We start from the raw sequence: 27,309 nt of genomic DNA, 5'->3' as shown, positions 1-27,309 counted from the left end.
AAAATTAAAAATGTGCTTATTTTTGTTAATGATCTCTAAAATAATGCATTTAAAATATTTAATGTTAGCAAACTACTGGGCATTCCTAACGGGACCGCATCCCGCCACCCCGCAGGGACCGTGGGGAGCAGAGCGCTGCCGGAGGCGCACTGCACAAGCTCCGCTCTGCCGGGCCCGAGGCCACGTCCCCGGTCCGGACGCCCCCTAAGTCCGCGTGCCATCACTGAGCCGTCTCTCAGCGGGACCGGCCACCCCTTCCGCGAAGCGGCGCGCCAGGTCTCAGCCCCGGCACGGCAGCGCCCGGCTGCGGCAGCGGCCGCCGCGGGTGCGGTGCTGGCGCGGGGGCGCCCGCCCGGCGGGACACGGCTGCCGGCGGAGGCGGCGCGGCCGCTCCCCCGCCTCCCTCCGTCGCCGCCCGCGGGCGGCAGGCGGGGCGGAGGCGGGCGGGTTTGAGGGAGGCGCCGGCTGCCATGTAAGCGCCGGCCGGGCGGCGGGGAGGCGGCGTCGCCGCTAGGGGCTGAGCCGGCAGCGGCGAGCGCTCCGGCCGCGTCCCGTCCCCGTCCCCGTGCCGTGGCGTGCCGCGGCGGCTGCCGCCCTGGCCCCGGGCATGGGAGCGGGGAGGCCGGTGCGAGGGGGAGCTGCCGCGCGGCGCTGAGCGCGCCGTGGGGGCCGCGCCCGGGGCCCCCCGCCCATGGCCTTCATGATGATGAAGAAGAAGAAGTTCAAGTTCCGCGTGGAGCTGGAGCTGGACGAGCTCTCCTCCGTGCCCTTCGTCAACGGCATCCTCTTCTGCAAGGTGCGGCTGCTGGACGGCGGCAGCTTCAGCGGCGAGTCCTCCCGGTAGGTGCCGCCGCGGAGCCCGCAGGCAGCCCGCGCGGGGGGCGCGGGGGGCGCGGGGGGCGGCGGCGCCCCGCTCCCGCGGAGCGTGGCTCGAGCCTGCCCCCTCCGGGGAGCCGCGGGCAGCCGCGGCCGCGCAGTCTCCGCCGCCCCCGGTCGCGGGGGTCGCTCCGCGCGGAGGTGGCGGCGGCGCCTCGCCTCAGCGGCCGCGCGAGCCAGCGGTTTCCCGCCGCGGGGCGGGGAGCCGTTGGCGGCGGCCGTTGGCGGCGCGCGAGGGGGCGAGGCGCGGGGGCCCGAGCCGCTGCCCGCGGGGCCGCCGGACCTGCCGCGACATGTGGCGCCCGCCGCCGGCACGCCGGTTTCCTCTTAACCCGCCCCGCGTTACCGGCGGCACGGGATAAACGTGGAGATACTCTGCGGGCGCCCTGCTTTAAATAAACATTAAGGCGCTTAAACGCCAAATGGGAGGGAAAAGGAGCCCGTGAGCAGAGGAGGGGTGCCGCAGCGCGACTGGTCGCTCGGCCGTCGCGAGTCCTCTGCCGACTTCGTGCCCGCTGAATCCCGCCGCGCAGGAGCAGCGGCACCGCAGCCGTTATCTTCTGTCCTTGGTGCCTCGGCGCCACGGCTGCCCGGCTGTGGCGGCGGTCCCCACTGCCGGCACGAGCGAGGCCGGGGCCACCTCCTTCCCGGTGCCGAGCGGAGGCCGAGTCGGGGCAGAAGCAGGGCGTGTCGTGGCTCACAGGACCCGTCTTCCAGTACCCACTGAAGAAGGGAAGGAAAAAACCTTCCGTCACATTGATTTGTGTTGTCTGGCTTGTTATGTTACTTTAACGTTAGTACCGAAATGAGTGCTTACTGAAAAAGGTTTCATAGGGCTCTAGACAGAGATGGGTAACAAAAAAATCTATGACTATTCAGTTATCTTATTAAAATACATATTTCTATTATAGCCCTTACTGAGTTACCTGCTCTCATTTTCTGTAAATGGAAGTAATCAAAGGGAATAAAGAGCACCAAAATGGAATTTGGGCTTAAAAACTCCTTGTTTAACCATTAGGTTGTACTGGTATGTATTAGTTTGTCCTCTGTGAGGTAGGAGGGTTTCAGCACATCAATGCTTGCTCTCATTCCAAATCTTTTCTTTTTTTTTTTTTTAATAAAGTATTCTTCTTCTGAGAGACTTCTTCATCAGCAATAGATGATGATAATCATGACTTTAGGCACTGAAGTCTCACTACTGCCCTAATGCAGATCTCACTGCCCTGAAGTCACTTTCACAGGCTGACACACATCTTCTAGACCGTATCTCTGAATACGTTAGATTTCAGCTGCGCTGATGGTTTTGATATACTATTGTAATCTTGGCCTTCTTTGCCTTGCTCGTTTATGATAACGTTAAAAGCTTGAAAGCATACGTGAATACCTCTACCAGCGTGAGTGTGAAGGAGACACGAGATGTATGTGCTTAGGAAGCTTCAATGGAAGTGTGATGATGTGTTGTGACTTCAGCGAAAGTGTGATGATGATGAGCATTGTGCTGGAGTCGGAGAAGCTTTCAGATTCTTTTGTTTTCCTTTGGGGGCGGCAGAGAGAGATGGCTTAAAAATAAGAATAGCAGTGAAACATATGCCAGTATCTTGAAGTCCCGGTAAGTGCGACTGTCCCGTTCCTGCAGGACTGAGACGTGTTGAGGTTGCCTTGTAGGAGAGCAGAGAACTCCCCTACAGTGATCCCTCCGTGCCAATTTAGGGAGTGCCTTTGTTGTTGGCTTAAGAATTAACAGATGGATTTTCACAGGGGTGACTCAGCAAAGGTCTGAATAAATAAGGCAGAAATTAAGAGCGCACTAACGGCATTTGGAAACTTTTTAATGGGCACCCTTTCTAGTCGCACGTACTTACTAGTTGCAGTTTGAGCTGGTGGTCATATTCTGAAAGGAGTGAACTTTGTAGCATTATAAAATATGTTTTCTGAAACGTACTCGAGTTCTTCAAATAATACATGAATTTATCCTAAAATATTGTATAAATATATGAAAAATTGACATCTCCCTAATAGCTTTTATTTTTGTTATTTACTGGGGTCTGGTAAAATATATTTTTTCTGAGAAAAGGTATTGAGAATTAAATTTTTAAGTTCATACTGATATATACCAATGCCTTGCTGCCTTTTGCTATCAAAAAAAAGTCTTTTAAGAACAGTTATACTGACAAGCTGTAAAACAGCCTAACATTATTAGCATTTTCTCTCCAAAACCTATTCTTCAAGAAAGAAATTTCATAAGAAGCCAGGCTGGCAGCAATGGAATATGTAGTGAATTGTAATGAAAACAGATTTGGGTAGTCTTATTTTCAACTATGCGTGGATCATACTGTATGAATGATAAAAGGCCCGGCAAGCAACTCCACACCTACATCATCTCTCTGAATATTAAAGTGGGACAAAAAAGAAGATAGGTAAGTTCAGGCTACTGAAAAATATAGTATGTGTACACTATGAAAGGACAGAAAATTATTTCAGGGCAGAAATCACACCTATGATTATCTTGTACAGAAAAAAATTGTTATAAGATAAAGACTTGAAGGAATACCATACCTATTTCTCCAGGCTAGTATAATGTGGATAATGTGGTCGTAGTTACGCTGGAAGTGTATGCTGTCTGCAACTGCCCTCGTTTTACTAGGCTGAAGAAATAACTGATAGGCCTCTAGAGTAGGTTCCTGCTCATGGGCTGAGTTGTTGCTCAACCAAAGGTAAAAGAAAGGAAGGGATGTGCGGAAATCACAAGAGTTTGGGGGGTTGGCAGATAAAGGCTCTTTGCTTTTAAAGATGGTACCTTCAAGACTGTACTGTTTAGACTTAGACTACAGTACTTGTAAGCCTTGTAGCTAGATTCTTAGCCTGATTTCCCCAACAGAAACAAAGTAACTTTTTTGATTTGAGTGTTCTTATGATTGTAGTTTTTGGTTTGGTCATGTTCCCCTACCTCCGAGATCTGATTCTTGATATTTTACACTTTTGATGTTTGTCTCTTCCTTTCTTTTACAAAACAACATTCAAAGCAATCAAAACTAAGAAGAAGCTGATTATGATCTATAGTCGCGTGACAAGAATATTGGTAGGGACGGGGTGGGGGAGAGGGCTGAAAACTGTAGCTTGTTCTTTATTTTTTCATCAAAACATTTTTATCTTCCAGAAGTTTCCAGAGAGGTTCTTTAGAGACAGCGAACTTCCTGCGCTCTGAGAGGCGATCTCGAATTCTGGCATTACTTGCATGAATATATTCTTATCCCCAACAGATAGCAGGGTAGAATAAGTAGGTCTTCTGCGGTAGAAGTCATGATTTCCTATCTTCCAGACGCTGAGTACTTCTTGCCTCCGGTGATGCTTGGTCGTGTTCTTGTCTGCTTAAAACTACGTTTGCCTTTTGTGACTCCAGCAAGCCCATTTTCTGCCTCACTGGACTCTTCAGATTGCTTTTTAGTCATTGCTTGTCCTCTTGCTGATACTGCATTTTACAGGGAGAGTTTCTCCTGATAGTAACACTGCTTAAACAGTTTTCTGGTTTTAAATAGAAACACTTATTTTAAAAATATACCTGTCACGTGGAGCTACTTGTCCCTATTACTTTCATCATGATGTACAAATCTTATTGACAGCCTTCAGCCTTGGTAATGGGTAGCATTACTTTTAATTATTTTTCAGCCATAACCTGGTTTGCAGTTGCTGAAAATCCTGACTTGCAGTTTTGTAGCTCTGTTTTCAGATTCCTGAATGTCCATTAAATTTTGTTTTTTTCAGTTGTGAAGAGCCTGTCGGTGGTCGTTAAGCAGCAGTTTTCAGGCCCACTCCCCTCTGTAGGGAGAAAAGGGTAAGAAGGGGGAGTTCTGTAAACAAATTATAACATTCCTTTTTTATGCAGTTTCTTTGTAACCATTAAGGAAAGGCTGAAGAGATGCCGTAAAATGGGCTGAGTAAAAAGATTCAGATAATTTTCTTGAGGAAGGTAACACGATATACAGGGGTTGGTGTAGATATTCTAGACAGGGCTGAAAGGAAAGAGAACAAGAAGGCTAAAATATTAATAGCAGAGTTCATGGAGAAAGGCAGAAGAGTAATGGTATGGAAATAATAACAGAGATGAGGAGAACAAGTCTCTGAAATAGGTTGAAGGGAAATCAAAGGAGTAATATTAAAAAAAAAAAACAGACCCGAAGAGGGGCTTTGTTGGGTCACAGTAGTAGATAAGAAAATGTTTTTATGAATCATATTTTGCAGGGAATGTGTCTGGTTATTACAGATATGAAAATGTCTCATTCTTGTGAAATTCCTGTTAGTGTAACTATGTAAGTACTTGTAAGAGAGGCAGCAGCAGCTAGCTTTTCAGGAAAAAGTTCCTGAAAACAGATGTATAATAGGCATCTATTAAAGTGAAAAAAATATATTAATGTGTATGTCTGGTTTGTACATGCTGTGGTTTATATGGAGTTGGTGATTTTCCTTTGACTCCAGCACAGTACAGAAGACTGTATTTTTTTGTTATCAAGATACACTTACCATTTGCAAGCACCACAGCCTGACCGCCTTCCTATTTTAAAGACTGTTTCCGTTCATTTCTTAGAACGATGGAATAACGTAGGGTGGAAGGGGCTGCTGGAGGTCATGCAGACCAGCTTGCTGCTCAAAGCACAACCAGCTTCAAAGGCAGATCAGGCAGCTCAGGGCCTTGTCTGTGTGGGCAACCTCTTCCCCTGCTTCACTGCTCTTACTGTGAACAGTTCTTCTTGGATTCCTCTTGTTATTGCCTCTAGTCTGCTCTGCTCACCACTGAGAAAAGCCTGGCTCCATCTTTTTTGTAATTCCTTAGATGGCTGAGGACAGCAGTTAGATCCCCCTTCACCTCTTCAGATTGTAAAAATCCAGCTCTCCCAGCTCGTCCTCCTGCATCATGTGCTTCAGCCCCCACATCCCTCACTCCAGCCCCTCACCTCATGCCTCCTGGACTTCATCAATGTTTCCTTGTACTGAGGGGCTCAAAACTGGTCTCAGTGCTGCAGATACAGCCTGATGAATGCTCAATACAGGAGAATAATTGCTTCCTTTGAAATGCTGGCTACAGTCTTGCTAAGTTTGCCCTTCGTTGTGCTAATACTGTTCTAGGTCTCTGCATTTGCTTTTAATCAGCATTTTTTTCATTAGTAAAAGTATTCCGAAGCAGCTCCATTTCCACATTACGATCAGTTTATACATATTTTATACAAAATACTTGACATGAAATGTTGCTAGTTCAAATCTTTAACCTGGTTATTATGAGTAAAACACATTAAACAGGAAATGATTGCTCTGTACAAATTTTGCATCTAGTATCAAAGGTAATTAATTGGAGAGCAGCACACTGTAAACAAGTGGAGCTCTTCCTGCATAGCCAGATGTTTGCTTAGTGCTGAAATTTGTGAGGCACTGAAGCTCTGTGTTTGTAAATGACTAGTTTTGTTTGTTTTTTGCAATGCTTAGGAAAAAATCTCTTTGGAGAGAATGTATGCTTTTATGACTAAGGCATGAAGGAAATGTGGAATATTGAAGAAATTCAGTTTACTTTCATTTTTGAATATTACAACTTTTTGTGTAAGTTTATTAATACAGTGTATGCTTTGGAGGTACTGTTCTGGGCCCTTAACTTCAACAAGGGATATATATATTTTTTTTTATATGAAGAACTTGAATTTTTAGTGTTCTGGCTATTAAATAGGTGTTTAATTAGTCAACAATTGTAAGTATACCTTGGTATTCCAAAAGAGTTATATGGAATATTTTTGGTCTTTTGTAGTTTGCTGTTCTTTAAAGATCAGGGGGTTGGTATTGGTAGTTGGATGGGCAGTGTGTAGTCAACAGTTAAGGTATGCATATTGGATGCAGAGAATACATTTGAATAAAACTGGTGCTGGCATATTGGTGCTAGAACCTTTTCACTTGTTTTAGAACAGTCGTGGGGTTTTTCTTCATATTTGTCTGTTTTTGTTTTACTTCCATTATTAACCTAGTAGAAAGGATTTTAGTTTAATTTGAAAGTGAAAGATCTATCCTCCTATCGTTTACATTTTTTAATGTTTGTGTGTACAGTAGAGATACTAAAAGAAAAAATGTTGTGCGTAAACCAGGCTGTTGGACACTTGAACTGCATGGGTCTAAACCAAACAAGGAGACTGTGTAGGAAGAGTGACTTTCTTCTGAGGATCTCACTGCCAAACTACTCGACATTTCCTGGGAGACTGAATAAGGGTGTTGTTCACAACTGATATCTTACATTTGAAATTTAGTCAATGTGAAATTGTCCCTCTAAGGAAAAAAAACACTTAATTTGTTAAAATGATGGTAACTTAAGCTATACTTTAGAATCAGTTTATCTGAAAATATTTGTCTATTTTGCATCATTTTTGACTAGGTCTTACTACCAGCATTCCTTTTTAAATTGCACTGAAGCACTACAACCTAGGACGTATTTGAATGCATCTTAGTATCCAAGACACGTTTTGATTTATAAAACAACTGTTTCTGCTTTGTATGTGGTAAAGTTACTGTGTGAGGCTCATAGGAAACTGACTCATAACGGAAAGCTTTCTCCAGCATGCCCTGTAGCTGCATAGTTGCCAAGAAGTTATCTGGGTTCATTTCCATAGTAACCAATCAATAAAACTGTTTATTTTCTGTTTTCACCCCCCCTTCCCCCAAAGGCCTTGGACATGAAATAAGAATCTCAAATTTAGATATGACTCTTAAGTTAAAGTTCTGGGTGCCTTATTTGCTTCCTTCAGCCTAAGGGGAATAAGTTATTGGTGCTTTTATTTACACAAGTATCACCATTAAAGTATATGCTCATACATTTTCTTTGTATAATGGAATTATAAGGAGAACTGTTCTGGGGTGATGGGTGCACTTTGTTTACAACTGTCTTTTTAAATTGTCTTGCTGTTTAAAGCTTAATGCTCCTATGAAAGAAGCTGATGATACTTCTTTGAGGTTCTTATGAAAAGGAAGGGATATTCTTGGTTTTGCTTTATTTTCTTTTTGCAAGAACTGGAGAATAAATACCTACTACTGATGAATCTTTTCAGACTAATTTCTACTTCTTTGTTTGCATGAGAACTTAAAAGTCCAATAATCCAATTTAATGTTTATTAAGTTAACTCTGCCTCAGGAAATCCTGACCTGTGATACGACCAGATTGAGACGCACTTAAAATGTTGTCTGTCTTCCAGAAGTGTAGTGCTTTTTATGGTATCTTACTGTCTTGAACAATGATAATTGTACTGGTAGGTCTAAATTCAAGATCATAAAAGTTTTTAACGACACTATTACATTTATCAAGCAGATGTTATTTACATTAATCTTGCATTTAGAAGTAGACATGCTGTGTTTAGTGTTCACTAAGTTCTTTGATTACAATGTTAGTGATGTCTGGAATACTATACAACTCTATAATGTAAAGGCGCTTTGAATATAGTTTGCCGTAGAGATAGAAGACTATTCTGAAAAGCAGAATCATAACCTGAGCCATAATACTGAGTTGTACAAAGATTTCAGTACATTATTTTTACCTTATGAGTTTACAAAAACATCCAGGAAATCACAAGCATTATTTGCAGGAAACAGTAATATTACTTAGTAACTGGAAATGTTACAGATGTAAAGAAACACTACAAGAACCTACTGACATGATAAACAGTAACAGTGATTTTTGCTATTGGTAGTCCCAGTGGCATGGTTGGTGGTAAGGGAAGGCAGTGACAACTGTCCTAGTTGTATGATGAGCAGATGCTACAGGAAGCAATTTTCTGGCCTTTATGAGTGACAATGAAGCACCTTCTAGTCTTGTAGCATCATTTTATAGCCTTCTAATGAACAGATTGTTCCTAATCTGAACTGCCTTTTTGGAAACTAGATTTGTTCTGCAGATATTACTGGATGTGTAGTAACACGTGAAAATGCAAGCTCCCTCTGGATTCTTGGTCATAGCTGATGTATCTTGCTCTGAGGCTAAATATGGAATGGAGGAGAAGGTTAGGTCAAAGGATTGTTGGTTAAGAGTTCTTGCTTTTTAATACAGGTTTCTATAGTTGCATGCATTTTAGTATTATATAGATATTTCTGGTACAATTCAATTTCAGTAATTCTTTTAAAGTCCAACATAAGAAACAGCTACAAAAATAACTTAGTTTAGATGACAGTATATTTAATTATCCTATTAATTTAGGGTCTCTTTAATTATAGTGATGTGTGTTATAACTAAGATTCTTACTCTTTGCTGAAACCACATATAAAATCTGATCCCAGGATATGTGTGTGCGTGTGTGTGTTTGGCTTTGGATTTGGGGGAGGATACTACAAGTGCACCAGAATTTGCTGGTTTTGGTGGAAGAAAAACTTGACAAAGCATATTGTTTAGTTTATCTGCACTCAAGATCCCCTTCCCGCTCAGTCGTCTTAGTCTAACAAGCTCCCAGGTGTCAGGACAGGAAAAGGGCGTGAGCAAGAGCCTGGTTGTTCAGTATCAGCAGAGACCTGCGGCCTCAGTGCTCTCGAGAGAACATCAGCACTGTCCCATGAGACTCTCAGCATTTGTGATCTATCCTGATAGTACTATTGACAGAGAGAAGGTGATTTAATGATGATGATTTAAGATAGCTAGATAAACATTCTTCCTCTATTTGAGGGGAAGAGTTGTAGCTAGACAGTACATGAAAAAGATTTTGGTGTTCTGTTTCTGGGGGTTCCTCTGCCTCCCCCCTGCTCATAGTAAAACTGTTTTTGATGTGGTGGTGGTTTTAGGAGAGAGGAGGACCTTTTATTTTTCCCTTGTCAAGACAAGCTCAAAATATGTTATTCAGAAACAAAGAAAAACTTCTAAAAAAATCAGTTCTGGAGATACTAACTCCATTTGAGTAAATCTGGACCACTGTGATCTGCAGAAAAATTGAGCAAACTCAGGAGTTGCTCTGTTTGAGCATAGTGTATGAAACCTGCAAATATGCAGACCCAGATATCCATACAATTGGATGTCTTCTACTTGACAGTGGAGATCGAGTTGAGATCTAGTTGACTGTTTTCTTTACTTGAAAGATGAGCAACTGTCGTAAGAAGTGCTATGATAGGTATTAAAGCCCTCTAAGTGTAACAAATGCTAGCAGTTATTGAATATCCCTTAAGGTTGTATGTTACTTGGCTTTCTTCTTGCTTGAGCCTCTTTCCAGTAGAGGGTGTAACTGTTTGTCTTATAAATTTGTCCCTTTTGAATTCTGGCTCTGGATTTAAATAACTTCTATACTGGCAGTTTGGGTTTTTTTTTTTTTTTTTTTTTTTTTTTTTTTTTTGTCTTCCAAAGCACAGGAAGGTTTGCATTAGGAAACATAATGGATAAAAGGTAGATCATGGCATACAGAGCCTGCTCCTTTTAGGTCACATGCTTGAATATGAGTCAGTCTTGTATCATCAGAATCTGTTAGTCTGTTGTGGACATTAAACTGACTCATTTTATGCAGGCCAGTTTATTCCTACCTTGGCAAGTCACTGTGCCAGTGAGTGCTGTAGATGTCAGTCTCACCAGCACAGCAAATCAGTGCCTGTGAGTGAGACTTTTGATTGACAATATCTCCATATATGATAAACTTTCATGCCAGTTTGATTTAAGCTGAACCATAGAATCTATCTCCTGTTAAACATGTCAGACTGGATCTTCAATAATAAGCTTCTGTAGAAAATTATTATAAAACATAGGAATCTAGTAGAAAAAATGGAAGAGAAGGAAAAGAAGGATGAATATTGCTTAAATGTGAAGCCTGTATCTAAGTGATTAGAGTGGTAGAAGTTATCGCACTTTCTCCTTTGAATTCCAAAACTTAGGAATGTGGGACTGGAAAAAAGCTTTTGATCATCAAGGCAGGTCCCCAGAATTACAGTCCTATGTCCCCTCTGATTGACAAACTGAAATCTTTAAATACTTTTTGCTCCTACTTCTCCTATTTGAAGGCTATCCTAGAAACTTGCTCTGTGGGTAGAGACCTTTTAAATTGCAGTTTTAAATGTTTTATTTATTTATTTTTAATATGTGTTTATATATGTTTTACGTATTTTGGTCCTAACTACTTAACATTTAGCTTAAATAGTTTCTTGGTCTCTTCTGTGTTTAATCACTCAGGGTACTTGGAGTAACCTTACCTCTTCTCAATCCTCATTTTGCTAGACAACAGACACCAAAGTATCATTAATCCTTTCTTATAAGATACAAGAGACCTGTAGTTGCCCTCTCTGTACCTGTTCATTCTGGAGTTAATTCACTTTCAGCTGGAGTTACTGAAATGTAATAATCTGTTCCATTTGAGCTTTAAGCAGAAAGCATGCTGCCTTTTTTGCTTTTTTCTCAGCTGCATCATATTGTTGGCTTGTAAACTTCCTGTGATCAACAAATCCATCTAAATATTAGTCTTCCTATGTTGCTTTCAAATGATGATTTCCCAATATGTAGCTGAAATCCTTGTTTGCCCCAAGTGCATGACTTTTTATCTGGTTGTTATACTTCATCTCCTTTGTATTGTTCCAGTCCTCAAATTTATTCAGTTCTGCCCGTGTGATGCTCCTTTTCTGTGTATTGAAAAATTACTTACCAAGGGTGACTTCTTGCATGCACTCCAAAGGTCAGCAGCTTGGAAGAGCGTATCGGGGAGCTAATGTCCGGGAAAACGTCACTCTCCCTAGGCACACCAGGGAAATCATGGTCTCATTTATCTGTAAAAACATATGGCTGTTACATTTTTCTGTAGATCTAATATTGTGTCCAAGTCTTGAAACAGTTCCTAGTCTTTCTACACAAAGAGAAGAATGAAGGATGGTTATTCAGGCTTCTGAACAGGCTTTGCACGAAGTGATCATTCACAGACAACGGAACCAGTGTTTGTTCTAAAGCTGTCTGTCCTATTGCTTTTCACGGTCCCGAATGTATATGCAACTGATGTACGTGCATCTTTTCTATTTGCAGGGAGGTAGTTCAGGCAAACTGTGTCCGCTGGAAGAAAAAGTTCTTATTTATGTGTAAAATCAGTGCCAGTGCCACAACAGGGATTCTGGATACCTGCATCTGCAGGGTGTCTGTACGGAAGGTAAACAGCTTCTCTTCTTTTCTCTCCTCTCCTTCCCCCACTGTTGCTTCACTTCTTCTGGTTTTATTTTTAAATGGCTGGTAGACTTCATAAAACAAATTCTAGCTGTTACCAGTCCAATATTCTTCTAGTCAAAATTTACATAGTAATTTTATTATTAACTGCCTTAGCTTGACTAATTCATGGGTTTTTTTACTGCTCTTTTTAAAAAGTTTATTTATCCAGCAGGACAGCAAAGGAGCTGCTCATCAGTCATTGTAAAGTTAGCCCCTGATAGATATTTCTAGCAAGCAGCAGTAAGCTTAGAAACCCTGTACTGTGCTAGCATTTTTGTGTGCAGCACTTCCTACCACTAGGGCTAAACTGTGCAGAAGCCAAATGCTGGTCTGCTGTCAGGCACTGCCCTCTTCTCACAAGGTGACAGTCTCCTGCTGGGGTGCGCCAAGGACCTTATTAATACTGACTTCTAAGCGACCACAGTACTAGCCTAGAAATGTGTGTTCAGCTGTTTTAAAACTACTTTTACTATGTGTTTTCTTTTTTTTTTTAAGTCAGTATCTTTAATGGTTGACTTACATAAGTGCTAGTGTGTCTTTTTTTTTTTTTTCCCCCCAGGAGTTAAAAGGAGGAAAGGCATATGCAAAGGTAAATAGAGATATACCTAATCTTGCCTATGAATTAGCTCATGTGTTTACTTCTAAAAATATGGAAAATCCTCCCCCCCCCGAGATTTAATTTGTAAGTAAAAATACAGCTATGCAGAGTTTAACACTAAGCTTGTTTTCTGCTTTTTGCCTTGGACCTCTCCCTGTAATGGGCATAATCTTATTCATATTTGAGAGAAAGTGCTGTTGACTGCCACTCAATACAGTGCATGCAGCAGATGCTCTCATTTAGCAATATGCTTACTAACATTTTTATTTTCTCTTAATAGCTGGGCTTTGCAGATCTAAACCTAGCAGAGTTTGCTGGATCGGGAAATACCACTCGGCGCTGTTTACTGGAAGGTTATGATACCAAAAATACAAGGCAGGATAACTCCATTCTCAAAGTAATTTATTTTCCTTTCTCATACTTTTACTAATAAGATAGAAAACAAGAAGTTATTGAACCAAAACCAACATGGTATTATCAGGCACTTAGTGAGATTTAAAACATGTTTGCTGAAAACTAGTTAGTGATATGTAGTGAAAATATCAGCCTTGTTTAGAGAGAATAATAAAAATCTATACATTCTAAAATAGAATTTGTCCTACTCTTGAAAATCCAACTGGATAGCTGTAAAAGAAAAGCGTTCAAAAGGTGTTTCTAGTCTAACAAGGATTAAAAAATTGAATACTGAAGCACAGTGAAGAAGTTAATACAGTCATATAAATGTAGCAATTTTATCTTGAAAGCTTGGCAAATTCCTATGACACTCTAAAAGTGACTCTCTTAATTGGCTTGTTTATGTATAAACCAGCTTCAACATTGTCTTGTATCCTGGAACTTTCCCTTTTCTATTTGATAGTAATCGGTGTAAAAAATTTGAGAGAATTGTTGGAAGAGAACCACCATGCTGTTCTCTCTCCTATTGGTCCAGGTAGATTAAAAAGTGGAATAATCTGTGTAGACCTGAAAATGATAGCATACATCATGTTACAAGTAGATTTTAATTCTTGCCCTACCAAGACATTAGGATTAATTTATTGTACTATTGAGTATACTGTTTAGGCATGTACTTTCTACTTTCTTTAAAACAATCACAGACTTTGGCCAGAAAATTGTAAATTGATAGCTTTGACCCAACCAACAAGCCTTGTCAATGCATTGTTGTCCTATGGCATTATTTACCTTTTGTAGTTTTCTTTTATTTCTGATGTTAGCACAGCCAGTTCTCGTGTGCTGGCAGTTTGCTAAACACTCTTGGGAAACAAAGAACATACTTCAGTACCCACTGTTTCAAAAGAAATTCTGTTTGCACGTAGATCTTTCGTTTTGACTTCAGGGAAAAATAGAGACAGGAAATTTATCTGTACTATTAATGATTGAAAGATTTTTTTTTCCATTGAGCTACATATCTTTTGACAGAATCTTGTAAGTGCAACTATATAGTATGTTCTTTTGTGGGGTTTGCATGCGTATTAAGATCAAAAATGTGATTTTTTTGCATAAGCGTGTTTATAGTCTCGTACATATGTGAAACCACTTTATTTCATTTAAATGTAAGATTTGTGGTGAGTATAATTTAGTAACATGACCATATATCACAGACCGTTTTTTTTTTTCATCTTCTCATAGTGAGTTTTATTTTCTTGATTTGTAGGTTTTGATCAATATGCAGCTAATGTCTGGAGACCCATGTTTTAAAATGTAAGTTTGAAATCTGTGTGGGACAGTGTTTAATCCATGTTCAGAATTACACTTCTAATTTGCATATAAAACTCTCCAATCTGACGATATTCAAGAAATAAGCACAAAAAAAGAAATGGTAGCTTAATAATGGCTAACTTGGTAAAAATACCAATAGAAATATGGCAATTCTCCTTGCTGCTAAATACTCATACTTTGCTTGAAAATATATTAACTTGTACATTTGTAATGATGGAGGGTGAATCAAATAAACGCTTAAGGGAAACACTATTCCTGCAGCAAGTCTAAATACACATAGCAGGTCTGGGGTACATACTAAGTCTGGGGTAATTTGACTAATGCCTGTGTTTGAAAAATGTATTGTTACGGTTTTTGGTCACACGTATTAGATGATTTTAAAAGCCTTATTTAAAAAACGTAGTGTGATATGACTGGGTACAAGAGAAAGCACTTAGGATTTTTTCCGTAGCAAGGACATTACGCAACTCAATTAAGGATAGAGGAGGTCACATCTGAGGTGGGAGGTAGCTAGTCATGGAAATACATTATATATGTTCAGGACTCTTTGTCCTCCTTGTGCATAAGCTGTAGCTAAGGACATGTAATAGCTTTGCTAGAGCAACTGTTAGCTTTTGTAACTAACCACAGGACAGAAAAATCCTGCAGTAGAAAAATGCAGATGTAAGAAACTGTTGCCTTCTTTCTAGACTAATAAGCCATTTTGTTAGGAGGCCCACAAGCTTAGTGGGTGACTAAATTGTACAGTGCAATTGGCAAGCTTCCCGGTTCCAGAGAATGCATGACTGTCTTGCTAACCGTGACTTAGCAATCCTTATCAGTAGGAAGTGGAACTCTTACGTGGTATTTGTGTCATAAGAGGTATTTTATAATAACCTGAAAACCATTCATTTAAAGGATAGGATTAGGGACATGTGGACTCTGCTTTCATGAATGCACTGTGGAAAATCTCTCAATAGGTGAAGACTGTAACAAAAAATATACCAGTATTACCAGAATGCAAACCTGAGACTCTTAATGCCACTGCTTTTATTTTATATATAAAGTGTACATACATATATATATATGTATATATGCACACTTTAAGATGTGGAAAGTCTTCCATCTCTTAAAGCTGGTAGGCTGGGTTGTTAAATGTGTGTGTGTTTTCAGTTCTATGTCATTGTTTTCTAATTCTGCAAGAAAGTAGATAGCAATTTTGTCTAGATCAGGTTTACATTTAAACAAACTTAGTTGTATTTTACTTGTGATAAGGTGTTTGAACGGGGTTTAGTTTTAATTAAATAATTTCTAAAAGATAAATTTAATCCCAAAGTTGTAGTTTAACTCAGTTTTTTTTCTTCAGTTCACCTCCTTGACTATTATATCCTGAAACTAGCAGGAGACAGAATGAAAACGGGAGGAGGTATTTGGTATTTCTTCCCACATCACGTAATTAATTTGTGGAATTCCTTGCTATGACACACTGTGAATGCTAAAACTTGAGAACAAATTAAGAAAAAATAATGGAGGAAAAATTATGGAGGGCTGTTAAGTATGAAACATCATTTGTGGCTCAGGAAATACCTAAGCTACAGATGAGCAGATGCTGGGAGAGTACTCAGGTGATAGATTAATATTTGTGTGCCATATTCTCTTGGCACCTGTTGTTTGCTGCTGACAGAAACAGGACGCAAGGTTAGATGGGCCTTTGGTCTGAGGCAGCATGCTTGTTCTCATGTTAGCCCTTTCAAAAATAATCTGAGACAGAGCTGACAGTTGTTTGGGAGGGGTATGTGGTTTTTTTAAGATTAAGGAGAAGAAAAGCTATCTGAAAAAAATTGCTAGCTTCCCTCTTACTATGTTGCAGTTTTATCTTTTTTCCTGTAGGTTCTTACTTTTCTTTTTGTACTTTCAGACCTTATAGTGGATCAAAGATTGTAAAGACAGAGTTGATAATGCTTACTTACAAATTGCTACACTAAAGCACTTGTACTTCAGTAGGGATTAATTTTTTTTGTTCAAGAGGTTTTCATAAACGAATTTAAATTCATCTTTTACCAAATGAATGTAAGCAATCAGCATCCCTACGAATAAGCCAACAGAGTGCCACAGCAATCTCACATAGGTTTATTCTGTAGCGCTACACCTATATTGAAGTGTTCCTTAAATAAGAGAAGACTAGCTGTTTAAAGTGATATGAGGCTGCAGCTCCAAGAAAAGCAGCACTGAGCACCTAACTCAATCTGAAGTGTGACTCTGAAGTGACTTCTGTGACTTGTATGTTTTTGCTGATTTGAGGCAGGTTCTGGTAACACAATCAAGAGCAACTGTTTTCTGTAGCAACTATAAACTTTTGCATTACTGCCATGGCCATATCCTTACCATGGTTTGTGAGGGCATCTCAGAACGTGGTCTGCAGCAGCCTGACTCAGATGACTCCTAACTGCAGGAATTCTTCAATGTCCTTTTGCTCCACTAAAGGCCCTTATTCCTCTCCTCTTCTAACCCTTAAACGAGGAATAGAACAGTGTGAAATCTCATCCTGTGCTTACTGAACAAACAGTAAAACGGTATCATCTGAAGTTGTTTGATAGGGCAAAGTTCGCTTTATCCCTGGTTACTGAGCACTCCTGGATTTACTTTGAGTCAGATCTACTAACACATAGGTGCTCTACGTCACTGGTACTGATGAACAGTTTCTCAAAGACAATTAATCATTAGTCTTGTATGCTAATAAAACAGTATATTCTTGTTCTCCACTGGCTGGTACTTAAATAGTTGAAATCAATATTTAAATATTTTTTAGCTCCCTAGGAAAAAAAACTCTGATTGAAATTATTCAGTCGTGGCATTTTCTTCCAAACTGATGATATAACCATTTCCCGGAACATAAACTTTCAACACAAACACAACAAAAAATTTATCTAATCCAGATGTTTTCTTGTAAAAGGAAAAAATAAGCCCTAGAACAACTTCCCAATCTGGAATTGGCAACATATTTTATGAAGTCTAGAAGGCTTGACACTTGATCTGGGGTGACATTCTTGAAAGCATTCAAGTCTTGCTTTTGAAAGCATGTTAGACATTTAAGTCACATAAGTATGTTTGCATAGGAAACTTCTAGGAAACCCTGCCCCTTGACTTTCAAACTTAAACATAAGAGGGTACATATTACTATACAGACAGTGGCTAACAATACCAAATGCAAAAATGTCAACAAATACCACTTGTTTGCAGAATTACACAGTCTGTTCTAAAAGTCAAAATAACATAGAGAACAAAAAGTGTAGGTAAAATTTTGAGAACTAATTTAGCTGTGATTTTACTGCTTGCAAGGGAAGATTCCTTTCACTTTGTCATTTTCTAATCAAAGTAGTTTCTCTTGCACTAGCAAAACACTTAATTTTTTAAAACTCTTTAATATTCATTTGAATCTTACCATAAATTGAAACAAGCACTTAAGCTTTGTGGAAAAACTTTTAATATTGAACCAAACTTAAATGATGTGGTATGTGATGTTTTTCAATTTGCAGGAGGCAGAAGTTAGAGGGAATGCGTGGAGTTGGTAGCAGAGGCCCCTCTGTTAGGAAGTGGGGGGAGGGGGTTTCAGCCCAGAATTTCCTTGTGTACTGTAGAAGAGAGAGAAAAAAAAAGCTGGGTTTGCATCACAGCGCATAAGCCAAGTAGGCTAACTGTAGTTGTGGGGTTTTGTGTGGGTGCTTTTTTTGTTTGCTTGTTTGAATTTTCCATCTTGTTATATATTCCATGAAGTACTGAACTATATGCATTCTCAGCACATAAATTATCCTGTGATTAATATGCTTAAAAAAAAAAAAGGAAGGAGGAACAATTAGAACTCCAAAATGAACATACATTGTTCCACCAATCATCCAAAAGGAAAAGCGTTTCCAAAGCTTTTCCGAGGCTGCCCTGAAGCCTTCCAGAGGACTGTGGAAATGGACGGACTCTGCAGAATGTACCGAAGCAACAGCTATAGCTTTTTTTGAATGAGAGGTTAGGCAGTATGTTCTCAGATGAAAAAAAAGCTACAAGATTATTAACCTGAAGCACAATGTGTTAGGTCTACTTAGAAGAATCTGTACTGGTCATTTTGGAAGGATCACAGCAAAAATGTAGCAAATCTTAACTACCCTTTTACTACAGGCCTCCTTCCACAGCAATGTCTCTAGCAATTCCTGGAGAATCAGAATCTTTGCATGAAGACAGAAAAGGTGGAGAGAACTTGAAAGTAGTACATCTGGGAATGGCAGGTATGAAATAATGCTCTTAATTCCTTAGTTCTTTGCTAACTGGCTTTATAGCTTCAAGGAGATCTACAAAAACTTCTAATCTTAAAGGGATGCTGAGAGTAGGTCCACCAAGGGGCCTTCTCTTGGTTTATTTGTTGAGACGTACTCTCCCAGATAACATCAGTGGAATCTCTCATTTACTTTTACTTTTTTTAAATCTTCAATTTATGACTAGTGCTTTGGAGGATATGCATAAATTTGACTGAAGACATTTAAACGTAATTTTTTGAGTGGTAGGAGTTCTAAGTGTTGTTTAAAATTGAAGTAGTTTCTCTGATATGTAAAGGAGGAAGAAAATCAGTTACAACACTTTATTACACATTGAAATTTTATTTTTACAAGCTCCAGGCTCTTGCACATATTATTAATTCCTGCCCTAACCCTAACATAACTTGTCCTAACTAGAGTTATTTTTTGTGAAATTTCAATTAGAAAACTTCTAGCACATCATTCTACTATGAAAAGCATAATAATCTCTTTAATATCTACAGTGTAGATGAACCTAGAACTATACTTCATACAAAGTTTTCCATGGCGCACACTATTTTTTTTGAAGGGAGTGCTTATTTTTTAACATGCATTATGTTTTTTGCAGCACTTGCATCTTTGAAAGGTTCATTTTAAAAAAAAATTGTGTCAAGTCCCTAATCACATTTGGGAAATGTAATATTTGAGTCTAATCAAAATTACAGGCAGAATACGAATAATGTTGGCTTTAGCAACATTATCTTACTTGCACGTGTTGCAGATGTCTCAGCAAAGAGTGCCTCAGTCCCAGACGAACTTGGTGCATGTGGACATTCCAGAACATCAAGCTATGCAAGTCAGCAGTCAAAACTGTCAGGTAGCTGTTAGCAATTCTTCTACAAATTGTTGTTTCTTATTAACTTCCACAATTTTAGAACTGCAGAAAATAAGTGTATTTTGTGTGTTTGAAAGAAGTTTGAACTTTTGAAATTTTTCCCTGAGAGTTTCAGGTTTGGAGAGGGGTTTGTAAGAGGGGAACAAGTCGGAAGGGTAACTTCTTTCCCCTTAAAAGCATAACTTATTACCTGTTTGGATGTGACACAGCTTTCTTCCTTAGCTTTGTCACACCAAGTAACATGTCTGAAAGAGATTTTTACCTGTTGTGTGGGTAAAACCAACTAATTTATGAATGGAGGCTTGCTCAGTTCTAAAGCTTAAATGGAAGTCATGACACACCAAGTTACTGTATTTGTTAGAAAGCAAGAGTTACTTAGATTAAGAGAATAGACTGACTGGAGACTGATGTTGCCATCATTTATCACTGTATGTTGAACAGGACAGCAGGTAGCATTTAAGAGTGCTTGAATGGCAGATTATTTAAAAAAAAGAAAGAAACTTTGTATTGGGTGAAGGAGGCTTTTTAGCAATGGCTCTGCAGAAAAGCAGCTGGCTTCCCTCTATAGCCTTGAAACTGTTCATTCACTACACAGAATATTTTAGTAGTGAACCTGGAACTGCCCATGTGCTTCAAATGGTGTGATTAGCTTTCAGTAGTGCTTAGCCATATGTAATAGGAAACAGTAACAGAAGTTAATTGATTTAAAAAAATTCTTTTTCTATGTAAGATCAAGAGAACAGATTCATGTTTTATTCCCACGTGGAAGAAATCAAATTGGACAAACCAAAATTAAATGGATACATTGACTGAAGCTGATTTTCCCATAGTGAAAACATAAAAAGTCACAGCCTTTAATAAAAATACTTCAATCTGTCATCTACTTCTACATGCAGGAAATGAGCAAAAAAATTAAAGGATTTGTTTATCCTGCACTTTTTTAACAAGATAATGAAAAACATATCCAGTAACTGTGCTTGGTCATTCAAAAAAAAAGGGGGGAAAGAGTTTATAGCAAAACCCATTCCTTTAAAAATGTAAAACAGAACATCTAGACTAGCAGATCCAAGCTAATTATAAAGTCATCTGAGAATAAAGAGAAAATGGCATGTGCTAGAATACAAAAAACTAAGTGAATTGCCTAGTTTGTGCGTGCACATACATTTGTAAGGCTTCTGAAGTCTCTTTTCAAGAAGTCAAAACACAAGTTCTCCTTTCAGGATGATAAAAGGTAAGTGATGACCTTGGCACTCAACAGCATACATAACCTAGCTCTCCTGTTTCCCAGCAGGATACAGTACGTGTCACTCTAGATCATCCAGTTTGTCTGAACTCTGCCACAGGAGAAACGCCTCAGTGAGCAGTACCTCAACAGGAATTGGAAGTATTCTAGAGCCATGTGAAGAGGGTGACCTAAAAGTAACAGAAATGAACTTTGATACATCTGTTAAAGATGAGTCCTCAGAAAAACTCTGCAGGTACATTTAACTTGAAGGGCTTATCTAACAGAAGTAAAATGTAATTTACTGTATCACTTCTCAGCGCTCTAAATGTATTCATCTTTGCAGGCATCCTGTGAAGCAAGACTCTGTGGAGTCGCAGCTAAAGAGGGTTGACGCTACCAGAGTCGACGCAGATGATATAGTTGAAAAAATACTCCAAAGTCAAGACTTCAGTTTAGATTCAAGTGCAGAAGGTATGGAGAGAAATAAGGAAACTTGAGGAGAGTTGATGCACATTACAGACCTTAAAGAGAATTCATTTTCTTCAAAGTTCCTGTTGCTTGTGATCGTAAGGAATATGTATACGGATCACTAAATCTTTTGCTTGATCCTGTCTCCCAGAAGTTGTCTCCCTTGCATGACTCCAGTAACTTTCCCAGAGGATTACTTTAATTAATTATGGAAAGAAAAAACAAATCTACAAGAAATTTAGTTCCTCTAGGCTATAACCTGTCAAGTTCGGTTCCTTACTGCTTAAAATCTTTGCATCAGAAAGAATCATTTACAAAATTGTTAGATTTTAAATAATTTTAGTTAGGGCAATATTAAAGGAAGCTAACATATGTTAATTCGCTTCATTTTTAGAGGAAGGTTTAAGATTATTTGTGGGCCCTGGTGGAAGCACTTCTTTTGGAAGCCATCATCTACCTAACAGGTATGTAGCCTGAACAATTAATCCATGGGTATCATTAAACAAAAATGCATCTTATACAACAGTTATTCTGTATATACATTCTTGATCTTCAGTCTTTCCATTCTGCATCATTTGAGGGACCAAAAAAAATAGATTGTCAGGTTTTAAGCCAGAACACATAAGTTAGTTCCCAAACCCAAACTGAGGTCCCACCATAAGCATTCTAACTTTTGGAGGTCCTGAAGAGTCCCAGTTCCAAAATCTTCAGAAATGAGTAATGTTTTGGTATGGACATAGGAAATGGGTGCCAGTTTGAAATCTTAGCTTTATATTACTCTGGAGCTGGAAGGAAGTGTAAAGTGACTTACCCATCCATCCTTACAGAACCAAACTCTTCTCTCGCCCTGATATCAAGCCTAACTTTCTTTCCTTTAGTTTTCCTCACAACTCCTTTTGGTTCCATAAGCTACATTTTTCCTGTTTCAATACCTTTTTCATCTTTCACCTAGCTGTAGCCCTAAACACTCTGTTTTGATAATCTGCCTCAGACTATATTCATGTAGTTGTCTTTGTTAGAACTGGACAGAGTTATTCTTCTTTAAAACCTCTTCAAATGCTACACAATATATGCCTTAGCTGAATGTATTAGTCTTTTCAGACTAGCAAACATTATAAAAGGCTAAGAATATGCTCTAATACAAGGATTCTGCAGTTCACTATAATTTAAGATTATTTTTCATTACCTCAAGAAATTAACATAGCAACCGTACTCTAACTTTGGCAAGTAAGTACAAGTACAGAGACAGCTGATCATCTGCTGATAGTAATAAAAACATTTTATACAAGCAAGCAATACTGATGGTTAAAAGATAAATCATTGGTTTATTTGTAGACTAGGCATACCTATTTCTATCTATGATGATGTGTATGGATACAGAACACAATACAATAGTATACGGAGACATCCAGTTTTAATTTAGTTACCAGAATGGTCCAGGCAGATTATATACTAGGTGTCTCTTACTAAGCCAGAGCTTGCCCTCCTTTTTACACAGTGCTGCAACTTGGCACATAAGACTTCCCACTATGCTCTGTCGTATGGAGGAGGCACAGAGTTCTGCAACTGCATGTTCACAATTTGATGTGAACAAAGGACTGCAAGATGCTTTTCTTTTATCTTAGTGTAAGAGGACTAGCACTTACTGTTTTCAAGACCCTTTCCATTTTTTTTTACTTATATAAAAAATATATATATAAAATAACTCTATTAGCTGAATATGTTAATGCTGATTTCTTTTGCCATAAAGATAATGTTTAAGGAACTATAGAGAAGTCCAACAATAACTTCTTTTGCAGGTCTTAGTAACATTATTTATCATTCATTGTATTTGACTGTATGTAACACAAAACCCTTTAATTCATTATGCTGTAGGTTATTCAATGGCATGATAACAGTGCATGTTTTCTAACCTTCAGATTTAGCTGTTCTGATGCAAGATTCTCACTCTTTTTTCCAGTATACTCTACTGTTGTTCTGATACTCACTGTTTAACTTCCATTTAAATCAGAATTGAACTAATGTCTTTCAAACATTCTTTCAGAGTAGGATCTGGAGCATATGAACAAGTGGTGATAAAACGCTAGACTAGAAGAGCTTAAACAGAAGAAAAATGCTGGAGCTCCAGAGTGGATACGTCAGTTCTTGTTTGCTCTGTTATAAGAGTTGTGAAAGACAAGATGAACTGAACACAAGGTAGTTGGGTGGGGGTTTTCTTTTTTAATTAACGGAATGCCTCTTGCTCATAGACCTTCAAATCTTCTGTGGTATGAAGGCAATGTTTAGCCACGTATGCCTTGTGCAAGCACTTAAACTGTTTTTGTAAGCTTTACCTGATGTTAGTGAATTACTTGCTTTGTAAATTGTGTGAAATATCTTTGTGGAAGCATGATAAATGGATCCTACTTCATTGTTTTATACAGGAGATCAATTACGATGATATGCTTTGTTTGTAACTTCTTTTCTAAAGAAGCCTTACCTTTAAGGAATCAGTCTTAAATGAACCTGAATAAATTAACTGGACTTCATTTGATCCTACCTGCAATTTTAATCTTACCGCAGATAATTCCCTCTATCAAAATTAATATGAAGATTATGGTCTCCACAAAACAGCCCAACTGTGTTTTGAACATATCCAAAACATTCTCTTTAAAGTATTGAGCATAACTTTATTGTACAGTAGAACAGTAGAGGTGAGCTTCAGATGCATTTAAAAAAAGCTACTACTTAATAAACGTCAACCATCCATTAATAGGTTATTGTTATTACTAAATGAAGTCTAGAGGATTAAGCACATCAAAATGTGACATCTGGCTTTCTGTAAATGACAAAAGAAATGGGATTCAACATCAAAATACCAAGGCACAGTAAAGTATTATCCAGAAAGCCATTTTGTCTCTGTGATTCTCAAGTCTGGAGTTTAAAACTTCTCTCACAGAACCTTCAATAATGCAGAACCTTGAGATGCAATGGATGGTATTGTTTAACAAACTAGTCAATAACTTACACCACTATGAACTTTTGTAGCTTAATCCTTCACAGCTGCTTAGTGCTTTGCTTGTATTTTGAAGGTGCCTTGAGGGAAAGGGAAAGTACAGGGAGGTTAAATCTACTAAACAACTTGAGCTTTAAAAATAGACAAATATCTAAACTACTAGAACTTACTAAGAGAAGCACTTTATTGTATACATTCTCTCAGCACTCTGAGAAAAGCTCCACTGTGCAACAGACCTGTTATTTCATGTAAAACATTTATTCCTTCACCATCTGTCCATTATTACATTAAGGTAAATGTACTGTATTTAAATTTGCACAAATAGTTGACTGTGGCAGAAAAGATGAAAAAAGTCTTTTAAAATTTCACTGAAGTACAAAGGAAACCATTTTTATAGGGATGTATGAGGTGAAACAATTCTAATTCAGGCTTGGATCTGCTGTATTTTAATTGTAAACTGCAGATACTTAATTTTGTTATCACTTATTGTATCAATAAGGCTTGGATTAAATAAAAATAGAAATAGTGTAGCCACAGAAAGTTCTGAAGGCTTCAAACTTTCTCATACTGGTGTTCGACATTGTTTTGTAGAAGTATAAATAGGTCCTATTTCATAGGTTGAAGGAGGAAAGGCTTTGTGTAACAGGTTTTATGTTTTCCATAAATTCATAGTATAGTTAAACTCCATTTTTATTTACATTTTTAAGAAACTTTGAGAGTTTGAAGTTTGAGTAGTGTTATTGAGTATGATAAATATGAGCTATTTCTCAATTATGGTACTGAAATACTTTTATTTCCTACTGTTCATTATCATCTCTTTACTTTGGACTGTTAAAAAGTAGGTTAAAAAGTATAAATACAAAGGTTGTATTTTAGCTGCTGTTAATAGTCTGCAAAGAAGTATGTGCAAAAATACTTCCACTGTGTTTACATAATGGAGCTAGAAATATATGCTTGCATTACTTTTTTAAATAAAGTATTTAAATTTTTCTATTTTCTATTTCAAAGTCAGAGGTATTTTTATGAATCGGACAACAGATATAACACTTTTACAAAATGATCTAGGACCCAGTAACTGCCACTTCTGACTTTCCTATAAAATGCTCATTTTTATCATTGACTGCAAAATTACTGATAGTGGAGCAAAGCTGAAAATTTTCTTCTGTCCCCTGAAATTCAGTAGAATATCTGTGCAAAATCTTTTTAGCCCTTTAGCCCATCACTAACCAGAGAGGGAAAAAAGTAAAATATGCTAAAAATAATGTGGTAGTGAGAATGACCTATGATTACAGCTGCCATTTCTCCCAATTTTCAGTTTTCTCCTCTCCATGAAGAAATACTAAAAGAAGTTAGATGAATGGTTCTATACTGATCAGCTGCTCATTTTATTCCCCCCCCCCCCATCCATCTACAAATACTAGGAACTCTTGGCTTCTGAGAATGTTAAAATTGAGTCATTCCATCTTCAATCTACTTCTACTCAAAATACAGCAACTTGTTATACTACACTATGATGTCTGTTCTTCCTAACAGAAGAGCAGCCACAAGGTTAGCTTATCTTGAAGGTAACCCAAACTTCTTCACTTGATATAATGTTAGGTAAATAAAAATTTAAGTCTGCAGTAGATTCCATTATCATTTTATTCAAAAAAATCTTAGGGTTTGTAAAGAACCTGGAAAAAAAGTGTTGTAAAACATAGGTTATTACATTATGTCTAGCCTTTGGCTGAGATACTAAATTAATTGCTGCCAACTGTTATTTTCCTTTAGTGCCAATTACACAGCACCTACTAATCAGTCTGTGTATAAAGAATGAAGATTTTTATTGGTTTTTATTTATTTCAGGTATTTAACCTCCTGTTATTACCTGCTCAAGTTCTAATGTTCAAAAGCATTTATGTAGTTGTGGTTTTTGTGCTCCATAGGAATTTTAAACAGAAAATGCATAATAACTGCTAGTATTCTGCAGTTTCTCAAAGCATGAGTTTCCTATCCTGTTCAAAAACTTACACAAACAAACAAAAATCCTACTGCAAGTCAAAAGATGCATGAAACTTAAGTTATATTGCTTTCAGTACTCCTGAACATTGGTATACTTTTGACAAATCCGTCAAAAACACATACTAGTTAGATGGTCGTGTACTTTTCTTTTTTTTTGGGGGGGGTACAGTTAACAAAGTATACTTTTAAAAAGACTGTACAAATATTTATGTAATTCCTACAGGTTTTTCCATAGCCCAGATTTGTATTCTATGTTAAAATAGACAGCTAATTGACGTAGACTAGGCATTTTGTTTACTAGAAAGCAATTATTTTCTTGCGTTAGAAGATCCTTTAAATAGGAGGTAAGTTTACATGGGAATTCAGCCTTCAATAAAGCTGTATTCCAGTATTTTATTGTTCACACTTTGAGCTACAACTCTTTGAAGAGATTCCATAACTGTGCATATTTTGTAAGTGGAATGTGACCTTCATATTTAGATGTGGTATTTTCTTTTCTGTAAACTGTTATAAATGTATCAGACTGTCATTTAGTAAACTGTCTGGGATATGATTTTGTTTTTATTTTAAGTACATACTGCAAAAGTCTCATACATTCAATAAAGTCACGCCCTCAGCTTGGAATCTGTTTCTAAACAACTTTTTTTTTAATGCAAAGAAGGCAAATTTAATTTAAACCTTAGTAAAGTAAATTTCAGTTTCTCTCTTTTCAGACTTTCCCTCTGCAGCTTATTAAACTTCCTACCTAGTCTAAAGTATTAAATTGCATCATCATCGGTATGTAAGTTATATGTCTCCTGGCTACAAAAATGAATACCATTATCCAACGAAATAAAACAAATATTAAAATGAGCAAGTACTTAAACTAGTCTTAAGCTTAATTCTTTAATGCATATGGGATTATCATGAATTAGCTAGTTTAGTGCATGTTCTGGGAAGCAGATCTCCATTTTATTAGGGTGTAGGAAACTAGTAACTCTCATACTACTTCTCACTTAATGAGTCTTATCATGCAAATAAAAGTAAATTTTAAATAATTCATTAATATGTCTGAAACTTTAACAGCCCCCCCTGTGTCTACAACTAGCTGTACTTGGGAAAAGTAAGGT

General features: G+C 38.3%; 1 protein-coding gene and 1 long non-coding RNA gene across 5 annotated transcripts; one reads left to right on the top strand and one right to left on the bottom strand.

The window, feature by feature from the left end:
- Positions 1-438: 438 nt before the first annotated feature.
- Positions 439-27,065, top strand: EEIG2 (EEIG family member 2). 4 transcript variants are annotated; one of them, XM_064515804.1, is made up of 11 exons: positions 439-840; positions 11,867-11,987; positions 12,603-12,632; positions 12,922-13,038; positions 14,293-14,339; positions 18,504-18,610; positions 19,398-19,493; positions 20,803-20,989; positions 21,080-21,207; positions 21,599-21,668; positions 23,249-27,065. In XM_064515804.1, the coding sequence occupies exons 1-11, from the start codon at positions 692-694 to the stop codon at positions 23,289-23,291; spliced, it is 1,095 nt and encodes a 364-aa protein (XP_064371874.1). In that variant the 5' UTR covers positions 439-691; the 3' UTR covers positions 23,292-27,065. The 4 variants fall into 4 exon arrangements, with proteins under 4 accessions (XP_064371874.1, XP_064371875.1, XP_064371873.1 ...); XM_064515805.1 differs by having other exon boundaries at positions 20,800-20,989; positions 23,254-27,065; XM_064515803.1 differs by having other exon boundaries at positions 20,800-20,989.
- Positions 3,009-18,073, bottom strand: LOC135329021 (uncharacterized). Its single transcript, XR_010390162.1, has 4 exons — positions 17,779-18,073; positions 16,722-16,846; positions 11,496-11,616; positions 3,009-4,692 (listed from the first exon to the last, which is right to left on the bottom strand). It is a non-coding gene; the product is annotated as an uncharacterized LOC135329021 (long non-coding RNA).
- Positions 27,066-27,309: the final 244 nt, after the last annotated feature.

The sequence above is a fragment of the Dromaius novaehollandiae genome, chromosome 8 (genome assembly GCF_036370855.1).
Source record: "Dromaius novaehollandiae isolate bDroNov1 chromosome 8, bDroNov1.hap1, whole genome shotgun sequence".
In the NCBI taxonomy this organism is placed as follows: Eukaryota; Metazoa; Chordata; class Aves; order Casuariiformes; family Dromaiidae; genus Dromaius; species Dromaius novaehollandiae.
The sequence above is the reverse complement of the archived record's forward strand: the minus strand, read 5'-3'. Positions and strand labels throughout refer to the sequence as shown.